At 31.7% G+C, this 20622-nt stretch overlaps 1 protein-coding gene across 7 annotated transcripts in view; it reads right to left on the bottom strand.

The window, feature by feature from the left end:
• Window positions 1-76: 76 nt before the first annotated feature.
• LOC141447939 (protein lethal(2)k10201-like) overlaps window positions 77-20622 on the bottom strand; it is a 75910-nt gene continuing 55364 nt past the window's right edge. For 2 of the 7 annotated variants that reach the window (XM_074115913.1, XM_074115911.1), the window contains exons 2-5: window positions 3129-3310; window positions 1971-2172; window positions 1691-1800; window positions 77-402 (exon numbers count right to left, since the gene is read on the bottom strand). In XM_074115913.1, the coding sequence (XP_073972014.1) occupies window positions 147-402; window positions 1691-1800; window positions 1971-2172; window positions 3129-3310 (750 nt within the window). In that variant the 3' untranslated portion in view covers window positions 77-146. Of the gene's footprint in view, window positions 403-1690; window positions 1801-1970; window positions 2173-3128; window positions 3311-6232; window positions 7634-15183; window positions 15283-17215; window positions 17365-18926; window positions 19099-19228; window positions 19325-19487; window positions 19672-20622 lie in introns of those variants that run through there. The other 5 variants (XM_074115909.1, XM_074115915.1, XM_074115914.1 and 2 more) reach the window with 5 other exon arrangements.

The raw sequence follows: 20622 nt of genomic DNA, 5'->3' as shown, positions 1-20622 counted from the left end.
ACAACCTTACGGATGAGCTGTGGCAATTTTATTTTTTAAAAATACAGATATTGTTTCAAGAATAAAAATAAAATAATTGTAAAAAACAAAAACATTCCTTTATTAAATAAACTGAGTCACTTGATTTTCGTTTATAAAAGAAGTAATTATGGCATCGAATCTGAAGGCAAACTTTCCATCAATTCCGTCATATCCAAACTCTTGGAAGTCTTACTTTTCTTAGTATTAAATACTTTTCCACTTTTTTTATGGCCAAAAGTAAATGGTCTTGAAAATGCAGACACCTCTGGAACACTGGCTGATGAAGTCGTGGGAGTTTCTTCTTGTTTGGAATCTGTTTCACTATGACTTATTTCCATCTGATTTTTTTCGGCCATTTTACCCTTCTTCTTCAAAGGTCTTCTGTACAGATAAATTATAACAGATTAGACAAATATCCAGATAACAGGTCTTAACAAGTAAGGGCCCCTAGATTTTCTGTTCCTATGAGCTTCTTACAGTCCAAAATTCGATGACTTATTTGAATCAAGAGAACACCATACTTTCCAGAAGCCAACTGGACAAAGTGTATGCGATTACTCCTTAACCAACTGTGCCCGGGGCAGAGTTTGAATTAGAAGATTTAGCAGCTTCAATCGTAGCATAGAGGAGGACTGGCAGTTGAATTACATCAGTATAGCTAACCCGAACTTTACTCATACTTTCTCTCTTAAAAGTAATATGTTTTTGATTGCCATTTTGTTACTATTGGCCTTTACCTTTTAAAAGACAAGTTTCTATTCTCTCAGTTCAAATGAAAATCAACAGATAGCAACAGAAGCGCGGTAAAACTCAGAATGTTTTTAAACTGAATCTTATTTGCTTTTCTGAAACTTGTCGCTTTTTAATAGCTCTTGACGGAGCTAAAGCAGTAACTAAAAATTATTATTGTTAGTTTTTAGTTAGATTCTCTGACGAACACCACATTTTATTTTATTCTAAATTAGTAACTTTTAAAACCTTTAACTTTTCTTTTTTATGATTTAGTAGCCAGACGCATGGTGTACCAAATGTCTTCGTTTCAAAAAATACTTTAAATGATAAATAGAATTTTTCTTATATTCTTGCAGTGAGGTATAGATATAAGAGTTTCCAGACATTTTTTTTTAAAATACTAATCAGACATTCATGTAGTGAAGGATTCAAATATAAAATTGCTTTCAGGAATTATTAAAATAGGTTGAATTTTAAATAGTTTTGAAGTGCACACAATCAAAGAAACACTATGAGCAATTATTCAATATATATATAAGAAAGAGAGGGTGCCACAGTACCAGACGGCTACAGACGAGGGTCGCATAGTTAGGATGTATCTTATAGACAGGGTTCGTTACCCGGTCTGGGCCTTGGATTTATTTGAAGAGTTAAATGAGAAAAGCAATAAATTACGTTAGCCATTCACCACAGTTCCTGACGCCCTTTCCATAGTTAGAAAAAAAGCTGTCCTGAAAGAACAGCAATGTATTGATTATAACAGGAACGGCAATAGAGCCTATATGTAAATAACATTAAGAAAAACTTGTTCATTTATATCCCATCTCACTATGGACAAATTGCCAGATTAGAGAATGTATGATCCTCATTAGTAGTCACTTCTTTTAATTTAATTAGGTTTTCTTACTTTTTAATGGAACCAAATAAATCGTCGTACCTTGTATCATAACGGAAGTCATGGGGAAACCTGTGCACTTCAATACAATGGCTTCTTCTATCTTGAGCATTATTACTGACAGCATCACATGACTCTACAAAACATTTGTACTGAAAAAAAAAGAGCACTTTAATCACAATTATTAAGTGTTTTCATTCATACCCAAGTTAATAACTAAGTTAAATACCAACCTGGGTTTTAATCTTATCTGATTTGAAATTTTATTTAGCTTCTTTCACTATTAGGATAAAAGAAATTAATAATAATTACAAAATATTACCATTGGTTTTCTTTCTGCTGCTGCTTTGAAAAATGAATCATGCGTTTCAGAAACATGAAGATCTAGAAGATGTGGTGAGGGTAAATGTTTCTTACAATATGAACAGCTGTATCGGTGACAAGAATTATAATGAAGCTCATATTTTAAAACTGTATCAAATTCTTGGCAACAGTTGGCGATTTCACATTTGAATGTTTCATATCTGTAAATAAATAAAAAAGAGATTTAAAACATACCTTGCACAGGTGAAGAAGATATTGCTGTTTTATAAATGAGAAATACGTCAATCTCATGAGTTAAATCATCTTTTGTAAAAAAAACAAACAAAAAAGTAATAACTATGATTCTGAATAAAATGTCATTAAGCATTAGCATTTTAAAAGTTAATTTCCCATTAAATAAATAAATGTGATAAACTAGATTTTTGTTGGTTAAAATAAATTGGCAGTCATGTTTCAAAGTAAAAGTCTCTTCTGTAATACTTTGCAAGTAAATATTAAAACCAATATTCTGAAAGAAATAGGTCTGCAAGATTTAAAAAAGGAATAAATTAAAGTAAAAAGAGAAAAGACTCTAAACAAATAGCTATCAACTATCAATTACCAAGCCATATAAACGGTTTAGGAGTCTTAAAAAATTCAATTTTCATAATACCAGAGTTCGTACAAATGTCATTTCGAAGATGGCCTTAGTTGGATAAAGTCTGCTATGATATCTCGACTGAGAAAGATATCGTGTACCCTAAAATGTAGCGAAAATAGGTGCGCATTTCAAAGGAATATTTAGCAGTAAAGATCCTTTGGAACTAAGGTAACCGAACGGTTAGAGGCAAGACCTGTAAAGCTAATATGTATTGTGGTAGTTGGTTCGATTACCGGTTAATGGTTAATAAAAGAAATTTACAGTAAAGTGTGTTTGCTAGTCGCCTCCGTCCAAGACACCTAATTGGTAGTTGAACGTAAAGCCCACCTGAAAAAATATGCATTACTTTTACTTACTTTACCTTCTTTGGAGCAAAAACTTATTCAAATTAATTATCAAACAGACGCGGGCGTGCTTCTTTAATTAACCAAGATAATATATTTAATTAGATGTTTTGTCTTTTATTGCTAATCTAAATAAAACTACATCTAAACTATTCAAATACTAAATACTTACTGCTGGTGACAGAAGTCTTCCTCATCTTCATCTACTATACCTCTTCTTGAATACACGCGGCATATTCGATTACCTTCATCGAAAAAAGTATCATTTATATGTTGCACTTCAGCTGCATAATTTGTTAATTTATCAAGTAGATCTGCCATGTTAATTGAGCACTTGATATATCTACTTTCAACCTGAAAAAAAAAATTAGTCTACATTTACTATACGAAATAATACTATATTATCTTTTATTATAATAAAATAAAAGATCGAAAAATCTGATACGGACATTAATTCGAATATCTATAACCGCAATTCACGTAATAAAAGTTTATGGAAACTCAAAATTTGTGCCAAAAATTAGCATTTTATAAAATAATTTATTCAGCACAAGAGCAGTTCCATTGAACCAAATCTCTCAATTTTGAATTTTACAAATAATTCCTGTAAATAATGTACAATAGTGCTACTGCTCAATAAACTGAAATGATAATTTAAAGGAAAGCTTAACCATATCTTTCCACCAGAACTGTTTTAAGAAACATTATTCTTAAAGTTATAGATCAAAATGTATGAAACGAGCAAAAAAACAACGAAAAAAAAGAAGAATAATCGATTCGGAAAAAATGACACTTCCAGTTGGTTGACTTTGTTCGAAAGCTTATCTCCAGGTCACTTTGTAGCCCAAATAGAAGCAACAAATTGGAAGTATGTGAAATTTTCCGCTTTGAGTTGTGCTAACCACTAACATTCATAGGTGCACTGGTAGTACAGAAAGAAAGAGAAATTAAAGCGCCTTACTACGATATACGTCCTGTAATTGTCCTCAGAAAAGTATTTAAAATAAATCAATGTTTTATATAGTTCATCTGATACGAAAGTTTCTGTAGTTATGTTTTGATAAAGCTAAAAATACAAATACTAAAAAATCACTTTTGATGAGGAATCTATTGAACAAGAAATTCATAAGTTGGAAAGACGAAAGATTATTTTATTTTTTAAACACCAATAAGATTCTGAAAAGTGAATCTAACACTACTTTTATTAAAAGCATTGCTTTCAAGAACAATCTTCTCAGTACAAGGTTATCAACTTATAAATACTTACAATCAGTTGCTCTACATCTGCAGTTGAAAAGATTAGAGCTTAAAATGAAAAGGCATTGATGTTCTCACCTCAGAAACAGACTTACCACTCATAGTAGTAGTAGAAGTATAAAAACGTTTCAGCGATTCCACTTAAACAATTTTAATCTGTGCCTGGTAAAATGCATCATTGCAATGGATGAACACGACCTAGGTATTGTTTTTTGGTGATTCTAGGATTAATTTAAAATATCTACAAAATATTCTGCCCTTACTGTACTTTCAACATAATATCAGAATACATAATTACTTATTTAGTTCCCACCTCAACTATCTTGCGGTTTAGAGGTAATCTTTAATTAATAATAAAACCATCTCTCACAAAAGTGCATTATCCCTGGTTCGACTTCTTATTCATTTTCTTAAAGTTTCCTCAATGGAAAAGTAGGTATCTCTGATTACCGCTATCTTATGGTTTTTCTAATTTGTTTTTCTTACTCCTAGAGTAGTGCAGACCGTTCAGATTTTCTATTTTGAGTTTTTACACTCGTTTTGAGGTTCCCTGATCCAGAAAAAAAAAAAAAAAATGGATTTTACGAATTGATCTGCAATTAGGTGCGATTTAAAAAAATCGTGGGAAGTTCATATGTTAAACTTCGACTCGTTGCTCCTCAATTGCCCTACTATAAATATTTGATTTAATAGTTCGACACAGAAAAAACTGAGGTTCCACGTTAACCAAGAGGTTAGAGGTGAGGCCTGCAATGCTAAGTTGTATTGTGGTTTTACTGGGTTCGATTCCCAGTCTAGGTCTTACATTTTATTTGTTTGTTAACATATGAATTTATTAGTAAAACATGTTTGCTAGTCGCCTCCATCTACGATGCCTAATTTGGTAGCTGGACGTTCAGCCTGCATGAAAAAAAGGCATATCTTTACTTTTTATTTTTCACAAGCAACCTATTTCAGTAAGAACTACCAAGTTATACAAACCATTCTAACTACAAACTATTGACATGCGACTAATCAAATAAATAGGGCAAAATACCTTTCAATTTTACAATATTTTATAATGCAGCAGACACATTATTACTTTAAAATGTTTTTTGCAATAATTTTGTTGTTGGTAATTATTCTGGTGCATTGTAATTAAGGAGCGCTATTTTACAATTAATATACGATATATTGACAGTATTTAAAGAACTGTTCCAGTTTTAAGTTCATAGACTAATATCAATTTTTCTGGTAATTTAATTTTTGATCTCATAAAATTTATTAAAAACTTCTAAATAGAATTATTCATGGAACTACAAAACTTATATTACGACCACTATTACTTACCTTGGAGTTAAGGAATGTGCAGATGACACAGAATAACCATTATAAATCCATTATTATCCTTTTTTTATTATAATTTCAAAGGAGCGCGCAACTTTAAGTTCTTTAGCACCTATGTAATTTTGAGTTGTGTAATCTACTTTACTTTATTATTTATCATAAAATTTTAATGCCCGCCTCATATGCTTCCCAAATTATCTGAAATAAACTATTTTCTTCTAGTATTAAGAGAAAATGAAGAAGGAAGTTTATGGTACAGTATAATGAAATCGAGATGTAATAAATTAAAAATATGAGAATTAAGGCAAAATCGAAGCCTCACCAAAAGATTTTAATTACTAAGTCTTATTGCAATAAATATCGAAACAAATCGGTTAGTATATGGGCATATAGCTTTATGCTCCTTAATAACAATGCACCAGAATTATTACAAATAATGAGAGATTCCAGTACGTGATTCACTTGTTAAAAGTAGACTATTTTTTAATGAAAAGAAATTGCTATGGGGATTTTTAAATTTTAATTTGTCTGTTGCTTTATAAAATATATTGAAATCTGTAGGTCATAAGTTTACCTTACGAGTTGCAAGTAAAGTTTTGTATTTCAAACATTGAATGTAACGTAAGGAAAATTGCGGGAAATTAAATAATTAATTTGTATTTTTGCACGCTCACTTTATTATATTTTAAAATATCGATTATCAATTGTAAAAATGCTTAAATTACATTTCTTGAATTTAGTTTTAATACTATTTAGGCATAAACTCAATACTCAAATTGACCGATGGATTATTATTTCAGAAAAAAACTTTATATATCACCTTTATACATTTATTCACATCTGTACAATAGTTTTGTAAAGCTTCGAATTCTATACAATTAATTTAGAAACCCATTAGAAAACCTTGTGCGGCTTATAAATCTAATAAAATATACAATTTATTAAAAATAAATATTTTATATATATCTATAGTTCTTTTTTAATGAACCTTAAAAGATCTTCTCTTGTTAAAACTTAAATAATAAATAGTAACAGCAGACAGTTGAAAGCTGCAATGATGTCAGACTTAGCTCTCCTTCAATAAACTATTTGTACTAAAGTTAAAATAGGATTGTAATCCCTGAGATATTTGCATTAATTTAAGGGTAAGTATCTCTTCAACATTTTTTTTTAAGCACCACAGAAGGTGTTTTATATTATAAAGTCCACATAGCCAATCAGCGGAGGCTTGAAACGACTTGAGAAGGTACAATGATGGTGCCAATTAGGTTGAAGTCCATATTTACAATTTCTAATAGCAATTGTACCCTTTTCTCGCATATAAAATTAAATTATATTCCTATTGATTGCGTATCAAGATGTAATGGTGTAAAAGCTGAATGTTTGATAGGTTCTGTCTTATAAAGCATACATCTTAATTTCGCTGTTTCATCAGTAAGCGCGGCTATTTGATACTTTAATTTTAGATTTTCCTGTTCAAGAAAAGCCGCTCGTATAGCAATTTCATCTTCTTTAGCTCTTCTAGCATCTCTGGAACGTTTTGCAGCTTCATTATTCTTTCTTCGCCTTTCCCAATAGGCGGCATCTTTATCATCAGCCGAATCAGCACCACTGGACGTTGGGTGTTGAGGACTTGGCGCTCTCTTCTTCAGCGGTGGTTGCCCTTGATGAATATTGTTATTGTTATGGTTAACCGAGATTGACTTTTGATTTCTAACCTGTGAAAGCATCTGTTGTCTGAATTGTAAATAAGCTTCATTTTGTCCATCGGCCAAGAATACTGGATCTTTTGGATACGCTTTAAATGGTCGGGTTCCTTGTGGTGTGTTCGCCGCTTGTAATACTCTTTGGGTAATAGCTAAGGTTGGTGAAACCAGCGCGATTGGCGGTGAAGGTGGCGAACTTTCCATTTCTTCTCTAATTGGACTGGATGAACACCAGGATCTTGAACAATCTTCTTCACTTTCTTGGGTTGTCGATCTGACACTGCTACTGGTTGTTCTCAAATCTAACACACCTGTGAAGCCTGTGGTGTAGTCTATAGGTTCATGGTGACGCTCAGGCATCAGTCCCAACATGTTGGTACTTGTAAAACTGGAAATAAAGATGGTTCTCAGTTAAGTTTGATAAATTTAGAGAAATATTCTTTAATTAAGAATAATTAAAAAAAAGATAAGAAAAGACAATAAACTATGTCAACAAAGACGTTAAAATTTAATACAATTACTGACTTCTGAACAATAAAAATTAAACTGGCAATTATTTATTCTATAATTTCTGTCAATATCCTAATTATTCGATTTAATAAATAGTATTTCCAACTTAAAACAGACAATGGGATTTGCTAAAAACTTGGACTGCAATAATAAAACAGTAGAAGGGCAAAATTATTGAGATAATTTCGCAATAAATAATTAAGCCGTTCACTGCACAACACGATTAACTCCATAAAACAAAAAAATGGAGAAATGCGATGAAATAATGTCTTTTACAATTCCCTTTATAATATAAATTCAAATAAATTTACGGTTATCTGCTACAGAATTTGAGTTGAATTATTGCTATGATATACTTTATGGTAGAGCACGGAGTTAATCAAAATGAATTATTTATAATTCTGTAATAAATTATTATTCAATGGCCAAAAACTCTTTTTCCGTTTAATGGCGTAATCTTCTATTATTTGGGAAATTTATTATAAATATAAAAGGCTATAGCTGAACTATGTGCGTTGACACTTTTAAGATATTTCAAAAAGTGGAGTTAATCAAACTGAGTTTTTGATTTAACTTTATTTAAACATACAATGCGGGATAAATACACTTCTTCTGTCAAGTAGCAGAAAAACAAATAATATAATCTTTTTAAAAAAACACGATCCATGTAACTCTAATACTGCCTGAATCATGAAGTTTTAAGGCAATTGAGCTCGAAATTTTGCCACGCCAATTCTTAAAGCTTAGGGTAACATAATGGATACGGTTAAGATCCAATATTTTCCTTTACACCCTAGCAAAGTAAGCTCATGAATCATGGTATCACTATAATTCCCTGTAAACACAAAATTTTCAAACTCAAAATATTTAAAAAAGACTAGATAGTATCAGCAGATATACTTAAGGAGTTGAAACTAAGGTAACAAGCTAGGCCGCAATTTTTGCCTAGTCGTTATCTTAAACAAAAGCTAACACATAGATTGCACACATAGATTCTGGACTGCGGATGTTAGGTTCTTTTCGCCAATGCTACAGGGAAAAAATTTATTTAAACAAAACTGCTTTGAAAGGTTAGTGCAACGCTGTTTCGGCAGTATTTTTGTATTCCACTGATTAACGCAAACAATCATATAGTTGATGACAAAATCTCAAATACTTCAAATTGCTGAATACTGAGGAGAAATCGGATAAACATTGATTTGTGTGGATATTGACAGCTTGTGGACATCATAATCAAATGAATCGACACAGATATCCAACTTCGAAATTTGAACTAACAGTGAGACCCAAATATTTAAACATAGAACATTTTCTATTGATTACATTCTGAAGAAAAAATTTTTAACTCTCCTCAAAAGAAGATAATAAAATTGTTTTAAATAATAGATTCTTTTACAGACTGCTTTGGAAATTAGGCATTATTGGAACCTTTACCACAAATCGAACTGAGCATTTCAAAAAAATAAGAATTCTATCAAATAAACTGTCAATGTTACAAGTGAATAATGAAAACAATTACAGAAATAAATGGTTTCCATCAACACACAAGAATTGACTTCACTAATTGTAGGCTGATCTTACCAACTGGTCAATATTTTTAAAGCTTAAAACTAAAACCACCAAAAGACTTTAATAATAAATAAACCAATAAATCTGATTCACACATACATATTATGATAAAACAATAAATTAATCCATACTCGAAGTAATATAATTTAAAAACTAATTTCGTCAACTCTCAATACAAATGGTACATACTCAACAGCCATGATGTGTTCTTGAGCTGAATCACTGTTAAACTAATGAACAAAACCCAGGTGTATAGAGACTGTGTGAGAGATATGTTTCCTACCCTCTTTGAGGGGGTGTTATGTTTTAGAGTGGGGGTGGTAACAATTTTTTTTTTAATGAACAAAAAATCTTCTAACCTAAAAAAAAAAGATCGGCACTTGTAACGGTACAGGTCCGCAGGGAGAGATAGAGTGAGTGGTACTTGTTGCATCATGCCAGTCCGTCTATTATATGTTGGAGGGTGGACTACCTGCCATCCAATACACAAGGCAAACGATATTTTACCGCTATGCCTAAGAAGAATTCAGAAAAGATTATCCTTCTTCCTTTTTAGTCGATGGTGCACACCCATCCCCACACCCTTGGGTACAATATTGAAGGCCAGAACATGTGCACTTTGCACTTATTTCCTGGTTTTGCAAGAGTAACAGTTGCATTTGAAGTAGCTGTACTTTTTATTGCTTCTTAAAGAACCTGAATTCACAAAAAAAAAAAAAAAAAAACACTCGGCACCGTTATGACCGACTTTGTTGAATCTGCCTTAGAAGAAAACTTGCGACATATTTACCGTTATACCGCATTTGAAGGTTTTTCTTTTTTATTGGCTACAGTTTTTAAGAAATGCCGCAATATCTATTGCCCATTTTGGCACGTTCTTCTACCAAGGTTACTGTTTAAGATAAATGTTGTACAATATTGTGAATATGGAATAGATACATTTAAATGGCATTCAACAAGAAAAAACTTTAATTTAAAACTACGAACTTCTAAGCATAAATTATACAATGGAACCCCTTTTTATTTCAATCTATTGGTGTTTCCAACTTACTTACTGAATCTACAAGGAACAAAACAAGGAATCTAATTTTGCAATCATTGTCAATATTTAGCGAATGATTTAATTTGGTTTCACCCTAGGTAAATATAAAAATCTTCTCCCAAGTCTATTTTTGTAAAACCATCTTTACCATGTTAGGTTAGGGCAATAAATGCGTTGATTGTGCCATTAATGGCCCTTATTATGCACTAATTTATATTTGATTATTAGTATATCAACATCGCCCTTTACTTAAATTAACAAATTATGCGTTACACCAATTAAAACTAAGTAAATTTTATAGTAGAACGTCTCAAAGGAAATTTAAATTAAAATTTGGTACACAGTCAAAAGACACCTCAGCCACAATATCTGGTAATGCAATTTTTGGTAAGCCCTAGTGGCCAAAATAAAAAGAACTAATTGATCACAAGGGGAATTTTGGGGGCATCAAAAAAAAAAAAATTAATTTTACGACTTATAAAAATGTATTTTCAAGCTTTACCTTTTATTGAATTTTTATGATAATAAGAAAACATAATAATCCAATAAATTTTTTTTTATAAAAGCAAAGAGAATCAAATTTCATTTGCGCTTTATTTCTATAAATATCTTTTAATTAAACAAAGAGAATGATAGGAATGATTCTCTTTGAGAAGCACAGCAAGAATTAGATAAGTGAATTTACTGCAGTTCAATATTCTTTATTTGCAATCACTCCGCTAAAATAAAACTTGAAATATAACTTCAAAAAATTCCTCAGAATCTAAATAAAATTAGTGTTTTTGGTTTTTAATAAAAATTTTTCACTCATATGATAATAAAATTCAAAATTAAAAGTAAAATATTCATAAACCATTAATAATAAAATTTTGAAAAATAACGATCATTGCAAGTGGTGCGATAACTACAATATTCTACCTGAAGAACAGATGGGCTTTCGCAGCGGAAGGGGTTGCGCGGATGCGGTGTTTTCTGTTAATACTGCTATTAACATTCAACTTAGGCTCAAAAGAAGGAGAGTATTCGGCCTTTTTGTAGACTTCAAAAGAGCGTTTGACTCTGTGAACCACGCCAAATTGTGGTTTAAATTATCTCAAATTGGTGTTAGCGCTAGGCTGGTTGCATTTCTTAGGAGTATGTATGATAGAGCCTCTTTTGTAATTTCGGATGATGCCTCTCTCTCTAATGAGATGGGTGTTACTCAGGGGGTGCTACAGGGCGAGATATTGAGTCCACCACTGTTTTCGCTCTTTTCAGCCGACATTGTAGATTATTTCGTTGATCATGGTGCTCGAGGTGTAAATGTCAGCTCACACAAAGATCTTATAATGGTCCTTTATGCAGATGACCTGTGTATATTGTCTTCTTCTTGGCTAGAAATGCAGACTAATCTCAGAATCTTAGAAAGTTACTGTAATGAGAATTCTCTTTCTGTAAATACCAAGAAAACTGAGCTGGTTCCCTTTCATAAAGGTGGAAGACTTCCGAAATTTCCCAAGTTTTATTATGGTCGGGAGAGTATATCTGTAGAGAGCTCTTTTGTATACTTGGGTGTCCCACTCTATGCTTCTGGCAAATTCTCTCAGGCTGGTAGTGGTTTTTACAGAAAAGTATTGCAGCCAACTCTGTGGTCTACAGATTATTAAGTACCAGTAAATCAGATGTTTGGAGCACCAAATGCTATCTGTATAAATCTCTCTCTGAGAGTGTTTTGCTATATAGTGCCGAAATTTGGGGCTCTCAGTGTTTGGATATCCTCGAAAGGAGCCAAATCTTGTTCTTTAAATCCCTTCTACAGCTTTCCCCCAGTACTCCAAACTCGTACATAAGACTTGAAACAGGAAGGGTGCATGTAAAATACAATGTTTTCAAGAGAATGTTGAAATGGTGGGAAAAATTGCTACTCATGCCGGATAGCTGCATTCCTAGAATTTGCTAGCTGAGATTGCATCAACTAGCTAATTTCTCTTCAATACCTTTCAATTGGGTATCTGAATTTAAATCGTTTTTTTTATCTCATTGGAGCTGAGGATGTGTAGCTTAAGCAAGATGTTTCTTTTCTGCGAAAAAGCAGATGTGATGTACTTGCCAAGCTGAAAAACTACTTATCTTCAATTGATGTTGACCTTGTTTTAAATAGTCGATATAATTTATATTATAGAAATATTAGCTCCTTTGGATCTGGAGAAAGTTATCTCAATTTGAAGTGCCATATCAACAAATTAAGGTTGATGGCTCAGATAAGACTGGCTTGTAAAAAGTGCTCTAAGGTATCATGTGGTGATATGCGCTATAAATTTTCTCCAGAGAGTTACTGTCTGCTTTGTGATTCACAACAGTTCGATACATTGTCTCATTTCTTTTTAGATTGATCAGAACTTAATCACCTTAGAACTAAATACATTTCCAGTTTCATAAATGATTCTATGTCTGTAACTGAAAAAATTGAAAATTTATTGAACACTTTGGCCTTAAGTAAAATGAATAACCTCTTCTTGTTTACAGTGAATGGTCTCAAACTTAAGTGTTAATATGTTTTTTGTGCGTGTATATAATGTCATTTAACATATACTTGTGTACATGTATAAATTTACTTTTTCCTTTTTTAGGCGGTTTATGTATTTTTTTTGTGGCTTTGAGTTTTCATCTTTTCCTCCCCGTTTCATATCTATTTTCTAAGTTCATGAATATTATTATGTTTTCATTTTTGTGCAATTTCTTTTATTATTATTATTTTGTTTGTTTATTTATTTCCAAATTAATCAAATCTACTTAATTTCGATTTTATTAGATATCAAGTGTCCTACTTTTGTTTGTATTTTCTGTATTTTTTAAGCAGTTACTTTAATTTTGTATGTTTTATTATTATATTGTACATGCGCTGTTTGCATTCCATTATCTATTTGCTTGTAAAGTGTAAACTTAAAAAGCAATAAATATTATTATTATAAAAATAACGATCATTCCATTCTAAACAGTAGCATTTCAAACTAATCTATAATCTTCTAAATAAAAATCTAACCATGCCCTAGAAGATATCTCTTGTTAGAGGGGTCTCCCTTAAGAAACACATTTCTCTGCAAAAGTACATAAGCAAAAAAACAAGAATTCTCCGCTAAATTTACAAGAATACCTTTAGGGCTGTTTTTGAGTTATTAGTACTGAAAAAAAAAAAACTCAGTAAATTTGTGATTGGCTGATTTTTTAATTCAGGCAACTGGAAGTATTTTGAATGTTCCAATTTTTCGATATCGGAATCCCGAACGGAAATAAACTTTTCACGGTTTCTTGAAACAGAAATAGTGTCACCATATTTTTCTTATAAGTTCAAGATTTCTGTTTTTTATTTTTATTTATTTTAATTGGAGGATTCATTTTGGGGCTGAGTGGTAATCGAAGAATCAATGACCTTCTACAACAATGCAACTCTATGCGAACGCCAAAGTTATAGAAATTGAGAAAAAATTCATAATACTGGGAGAGATTTACTTTGTCCACAATAACTATTTTTTTTTAAGCAATTTTTTTTGACAAAATAATCAAATAATTTGTCAAGTTTTCTTAAAATATTTTGACAAAGAATGTAAAACCCGTTTGACCTAAATTGAAGACCCTATTTTTTTTTGGCTAAGTAATATGTGAAAGTACATGACACCGCCTTTGATTTACTCGAGAAGGGGGGAAAAAATAAGCAGAAATAAAGAAGTACGTTTTCAGACCAAAGGACATTTTAACTTGAGACAACCTCGGGAGGGGTCATTAAATAATAAACTCTAAAAAAGAGAAATTTGTAAAAAAAAAAAAGGCGACATTTTTGCAAAACTCAGGCGTAACCTTCGATTTCCCCATAGAAATCACTAGAGTACAGATACATAACGGGACCCTTCTTGTGACGTAGTATTGTGTTTTTTGGGCCGCCCTTTACAAGAGACACAAATTGACACAAAAAAAAAAAAAGAGATAAAGAAGTCACCCTGCCTTTTCCAAAAGTGTCCTTCACCTTTTAACTGTTTACTAATTAGTTAATAGGATCTAATTTATATTTAAGTTGTGATTGATGTATAACATTCTGTAGAGTGGTTGAACTCATTTTAATTACATATCATTAAGGCTTTTAGTTTTAAGTAACATTTTCCTAGGTTTTTATTGATTCATTTCCATTATTCCAGTCAATAAAATAAGATACGAAAAGTTTTCACAAAAATTACCTTCAACAAAAATAACTTTTTTAAATCCATCAAACCTAGATTATTAAAGTGGGAATCTCTTATTGGCAAAAAGCAAATTTATCATGGCAGACAAAACAAAACAAAACAAACGGCACGTTACCTAATAGTTGAACTTATCCTCTCCTAGATAAAATAAATAAATAAGCGAATGTTTCGGGAAACAATTTACAAATAAATTTATAAAATCAACATGAATGGAATAACAATAAGTAGAAGCCAGTCAGAAAAAAAAATTATTTAGTAAAAGGGCCAACAATTGCGGTCGGGGCAGATTTTGGCCCTAGTGCTCATTTATCAGGCCCTATTGTACCAATAATTCGAAATTCTGGCAATTTTCCCTTTATGAATAATGCTGGAAACACACTGAAATTGAAACAAAACATTTTACTGGATTACAAAGACCTCTAAATGGGTGTTTCCGGAGCCAGAACTCAAAATGGATTCCCTAGTAGAGAAAAAAGTAAATGATCGGTGGAAGAGAGTAATAATGCAAAGTAAATATGTAAATTTAGGACAAACAGTTCTGATTAAATTAATAAAATATTGGTTATTCTTAAAGTAATATAAAACTATAAAATCTCCTCTTACCACAAGAGTTAAATCTCTATAAACCTTAACTCGCTAATAGAAATGTCAACAACAGTTAGAACCACCAAAACACAATATCAACACTGCCAGTAAACAGTAATAAAAAGAAAGAGTCCTCCTTTAATTATTTATATGTAAACATTAAACTATTTATTATCTGTAGAGATTATGTGGTACATAATTACAATTGATTACAAATTATGGCCCATATTAGTTAAAAGGAGGAAATGGATACGGGTGAGTGTCATATTGGTCTGTGTCGTCATTGAAACCGTAGACTCTGTTGACTGTGGGAGGAGGGGGGGAGAGATTATCATGCTCAACATCAGCTCCTTCCTATTTACGTGAGTTTAAAAGGAAAACAAAGTTTATACAGTTGGTAATCATGTTTCTCTTTCGGCTTACAGTTAATATTTTAAGAGATAATTTAGGAAAAGTAAGGGGACTCTCAATTACAGTTTAATTACCCAATTTGATGGATGGCATTCAAGTCAGATTTCTCTCAAAAATAAATAAACATTTCTCTGAAACGATAACCTATTCTCTTTTCGAGAACTGCCCTAAAACGTATTGTTCTAGAATAATTATTCAAATAAAAGTCATATATCTGTGTAAATTTAATCTATGAATGAATTTTTAGAGAACAATTTCGAGACATACCCCAAAAAAGTGGAAAATCCAATCAGTGAAATCCTACTTTCAATTGAAGAATTTTCTTTTAAGCTCCTCTCTCTGTGTGTGTCCTCAAATCGAATTTCCCAAGAAAATTGCTTCAAACAATATCCTCTAGTACTAGAAGTGATCTGTGCAATCTCTGTTCACATTGTATGAATGCTCTAAGTCGGGGATGCACTCAGGTACGAACAGAAATGAAAAGCAGTTTTTACCTATTATGAACCCCGAATTAGGGAGTTGCAGTATTCTAAATAGTACCAAAAAGTCATTTTTTAGTAGCTTAGTACTATATGCCACCGAGACTTGGACCTTGAATAATCTTCTTACCACCGAGATGGATTGCTGGAGAAAGGAAGCACGAATATCAAAAGCTTGAAAGAGTAAGAAACGAAAAAATAAAAAAATAAAATGAACAATTCGAAAAATGAACAGCAGAAGGTAGAAGGAAAAGAGAGTTAGATGGTACGGCCAAATAGAAAGAATGGATGATGGGAGAATGGCTAAGGAGTTCCTAGACTGGGAAGCTGAAGGAAGAAGAACAAAGAGCAGACCCAAGGAAACGTGGATAGAGAACGTCCGAGAAAGCCTCCACTGTTGCGCAATGAGAGAAGAGGATACCCGGGACAGATCCAGTGGGAAGCTGAAAATAAAGAAATATTTGGTTACGGAAGACCTACTTATTAAGGAACTCTTCAGAAAAAAAAGTAGCTTTTACCTACAGTTCCCCGTCCAGGGCTCCCCCTGAAATCAATTTATACGGCAAATATGGTAAAAATTACAATTAAGTCGCAAAAAAATAAATAAAAAATGCAGCACCATCCAAAGATTTGGAACCATGGTGAAAAATCCTACAAATACTATTTAAAATTCACTAAAATTTATGAGGTTTTTCAAAAAAATATTCAAAATGAAAGCACAGTTTTAAAAAATTTAACCCTAAGCAATAAATATTCTTATAGTAAAATGGAAAGGGATTAGCACAGTAATTATTCTCACATGCAGGATATTGGGTTTAGACCCTTTTTCCGCTCAGATATTTCTCAAAAAATAGGGACAAAAAGTTTGAAATAGTGGAAACTTAATTTAATATCGTAGTTCGTAGGACAGTACACTTATATCATGAAATGAATCTACATTTGCTGAACACAATTGAAAAATCATTCAACTATTCGATAAATTTTTTTCTTACATATTAATCTACTGAAATAATTTAATTTTAAAAGCAAAAACTCAAGATTGTTCAATTAATCTTTAATTGCCAGTAAAATTTTTAAAATTCACATCTTAGAAGTTTAAAGTTACCCTTAGGTGATACCTAATGGTAAAAAAAAATGAAAATGAATTAATTAATACTTACTCTTTAGTCAATCAATGATGAAAATGTTGTCAAAGTAGTGTAAAAGCAGGACGTCAAGAAATTCTCGTCACTTTAGTTACGAAGAAAGCACAACAGATGACGACGTGTTACCTTCACAAACAGTATTCCACTAATGATATATGGAATTCTGTTTATTACGTTTTCCACACTGCTGTACATATACAAACTTACAATTTAGTGGGGTAACTTCTCCACACTCTTTACCCAGCCAGAGTGGCCAACCCTTTCACTTTGGCTGTAAAACCAATAGCAATAGAAAGGGGCATTTATTGTAGTAGGGAGGTTGAGGGAAAACGCTGGTTGGTTGACTAGTAAGTGTAGAGGTACCCGCCCACTTCTCTTGGTGATTTTTTTTATAACTTTGATGAAAGCTCCACCTAAACTTTATATAACTTGAATGCTGTGCAGGTCTGTAGGAGAGGTAGTGACAAAAAAAGTAGGATTTGAGATAAGAAGTGAAATGACAGTAACTAAGATGCGCTATGATTAGGTAGGTGCTTATCTATTTTTGGCTTTATAAAAAATCCTTAATATTTCATTATGTCTTCAGAGAGTCGATATAATAATGCAGAGAATATTGCCTAACTATCAATATTACCAACAACTAAGAAACCACTGAATAAAATATACTTAAGAAAGCGAGAGAAATTCTTCTTAACCATGACGGAACAATGGTTCCAAGTAGATGTTACCAATTTTCAGAAACTAAATCAATATTACTAACAAGTAGTGGATAACTGACTAACAACTGAAAAACTGCGCAGCATCATGCGGAGAATTACAGCTTCGGTTGTTTAGTAGGAAGATTATCTGATCAAATGAATTGGCTGTAAGACAAATCCACTGCGACATTAGGTTAGGCAGATACTGAGATACGCATGTCCGTGAAAGACTAGATTATAAATGCTACTTAAATAGTAGTACTTCGGGATGAAAAAATAGTATATTATTAATAATAAAATAAATAAATAAGTCAATTAGAAAATATATTAAGCTTTCAGAGTGTATTATAAGAAAATACAGCAATGAAGTTGATCAATTACCTAGTTACTTTAAATAGTTAAATTCAATTTGTTTTTTCTAATTCTATTTGATGGCCCATATTTCAGAAACCGTGATCAAATAGCAAAGAAAATGCAATCGTGTATTAATAATAAATAACCTATCGTACATTATAACCTCCAAAAAAAACATTTAATAACAGTGGAAAAGTGGCAGACACCCAAGTATGGCTTGAATAACTCTACCAAAACGATACACCACCGCGACAAGAACAATGCAACGATGCATAGCACTGAGCACCATTTCATTAGTTTAGTTACGTTACAGATACCGTCAATGAACAGTCATATGTCATTCGCGACATAGGTGTCACAATATGGGCTTATAGCCTTAAAGGTCTTCTATCGGTGAAAGGATGTGCGAAATTGTGTGGGGTGCCAGAAGAAATTCCATAGAACCCTGGGGAAATAGCTTTTCTATTTCACCTAACGTTTAGACTTCTAAGATGTGCTGATTTAAAGAACTCTCACCATAAAAATACCGCAATAGAGATCCCGAGGACGAAATTAAAAAAATCCCGGGCTTGTTCATAATTTTCTATAAAAATTAAGATATCTTTGTTTATGAAATTCTAGTATTTCAAATAACTTGTATGTAAAGCTTTAAAGTAACTATTATTGTAACTTACCTATTCTTTTCGAAAATGTTTCTAATAAAACTATTTTAACGAAACTAAAAATAATCCCTTCTTTGTGAATGATGAATTTAAAAATGTTATAATCCCAAGAGGTAAAAATTGTGTTCTTGTGAAAATTCCACTCTCATTTTTGTTTCATTATTTCTTGAGAATACACCTCTCTCTGTATAAAAGAACAGAATTATGGTCATTTATAAGTTCTAAAATAGTTTAGGCATTGCAAAAATACCTGAGGCCACGTTTTTAATAAGAATGATAGTCCAATTGTTTAATTGCAAAAATATGTTGCTTACCTGAACCCGATATAGTTCAGTAAAAAGAAACTTCCCTCTAATGTTCAATTTTGCATTTTTTTGGCAATTGTTTCTATAATTTTGAAGATAAATGCTCTAAAACAAAAATGCTACCAACAGATTAGGTTCAGTTATACAATACTGAATTAAATTGAGGTTTAGAAAACTTTAAACATTAAAATTCAATTGGGAATAACTAAGAAAAGTTATAAATTAATTTTTGTAATTATTTCATTAAATTGACAATTACTGTACTTACATTATTTCCATAAATGTCGGTGGTAAGTAATCTAGCTTTTAATCATGTTTACTATTACACTAGTAAGTTTTAAGTAAGTTATCTATAAGTTTTTGTGCAATTTGCTTCATTTTAGGAGGAGTATTTTCAGAAAAGTTTTAGTATTTCTTTCATAGTTAATTAGTCACCTCATCGGGCTGTTGGCCTGAACGTAAGGTTTCTTTTAGGTTACAAACAGTGATGCCTAAATTATAATATTTAAAAAGTATTGCAACTTAAAATTTTCGATTTAAATTTGTAGTAACAGTGAGTTTTTACAATAGTTAAATTCATTATATTTTTTATGTGACTATTGTAAAGATAAAAAACTTACTAATTAAGCGCGTATAGTGCACATAAAATTGAAGAGTGAAATTTTTTTCTGTCGCATGGGAATATGATCGTTGCATACTTTCTGGATCTATTCTTCTTATTTGAAACATTTTCGAAAATCCATTTTAAATCACTTTTGAGGAAGAGGTACGAGTGGTCTCCTTTATAACATATCATTCCTAAGAGACATTACTGTCACCCGAACAACACCTATATCATCATTATATCACCTGTAAATCACTTATCTTATTTGAACTTGAATTAAATGAGTAGCCAAGATTCCAAATTAAAAAAACAACTTTTACGAGCTGCCAAGTGTCACTCAGAGATCCTGCCTTAAAAGAATTCAGGATACTTAAGTTTGGTATCACCAACTACATGACATTAAGATGGATTAAAATCACCGCTTGTGCCCTAAATTTAAAGAAAAACGTTAAACCAAATGTGCGACTTTACCAAAAATGGGTTTCTTTCTTAATTGACTGCATTTTTTTCGGTAACGGTTTGGACATTTTCATTCAACTTGGTGTTCTCACTGCTTAATTTTATTAACAATAATTTTTATTATTTGACATATTTTACCTTAAAAAAAATTAAAGAGATTTTTTCGATCCACGATATTAGGAAAGTTTATCCTTAGACGAACTAGACTAACCTAGTAGGTGGATTAAGACCCAATACCGGTCAGATTAAAAGTATAATCTGTGGTCTAAGAGAAAACATAAAGGAAATAGACAGAAATCTGTCGTACGATTTCCGCTTCATCTTTGTTTAGAAAGTCATT

The sequence above is a fragment of the Rhodnius prolixus genome, unplaced genomic scaffold (genome assembly GCF_049639745.1).
Source record: "Rhodnius prolixus isolate KJV_2025 unplaced genomic scaffold, Rpr scaffold_13, whole genome shotgun sequence".
NCBI classification, from domain to species: Eukaryota; Metazoa; Arthropoda; class Insecta; order Hemiptera; family Reduviidae; genus Rhodnius; species Rhodnius prolixus.
Note: the sequence above shows the minus strand (reverse complement) of the source record. Positions and strands in the feature narration are given on the sequence as shown.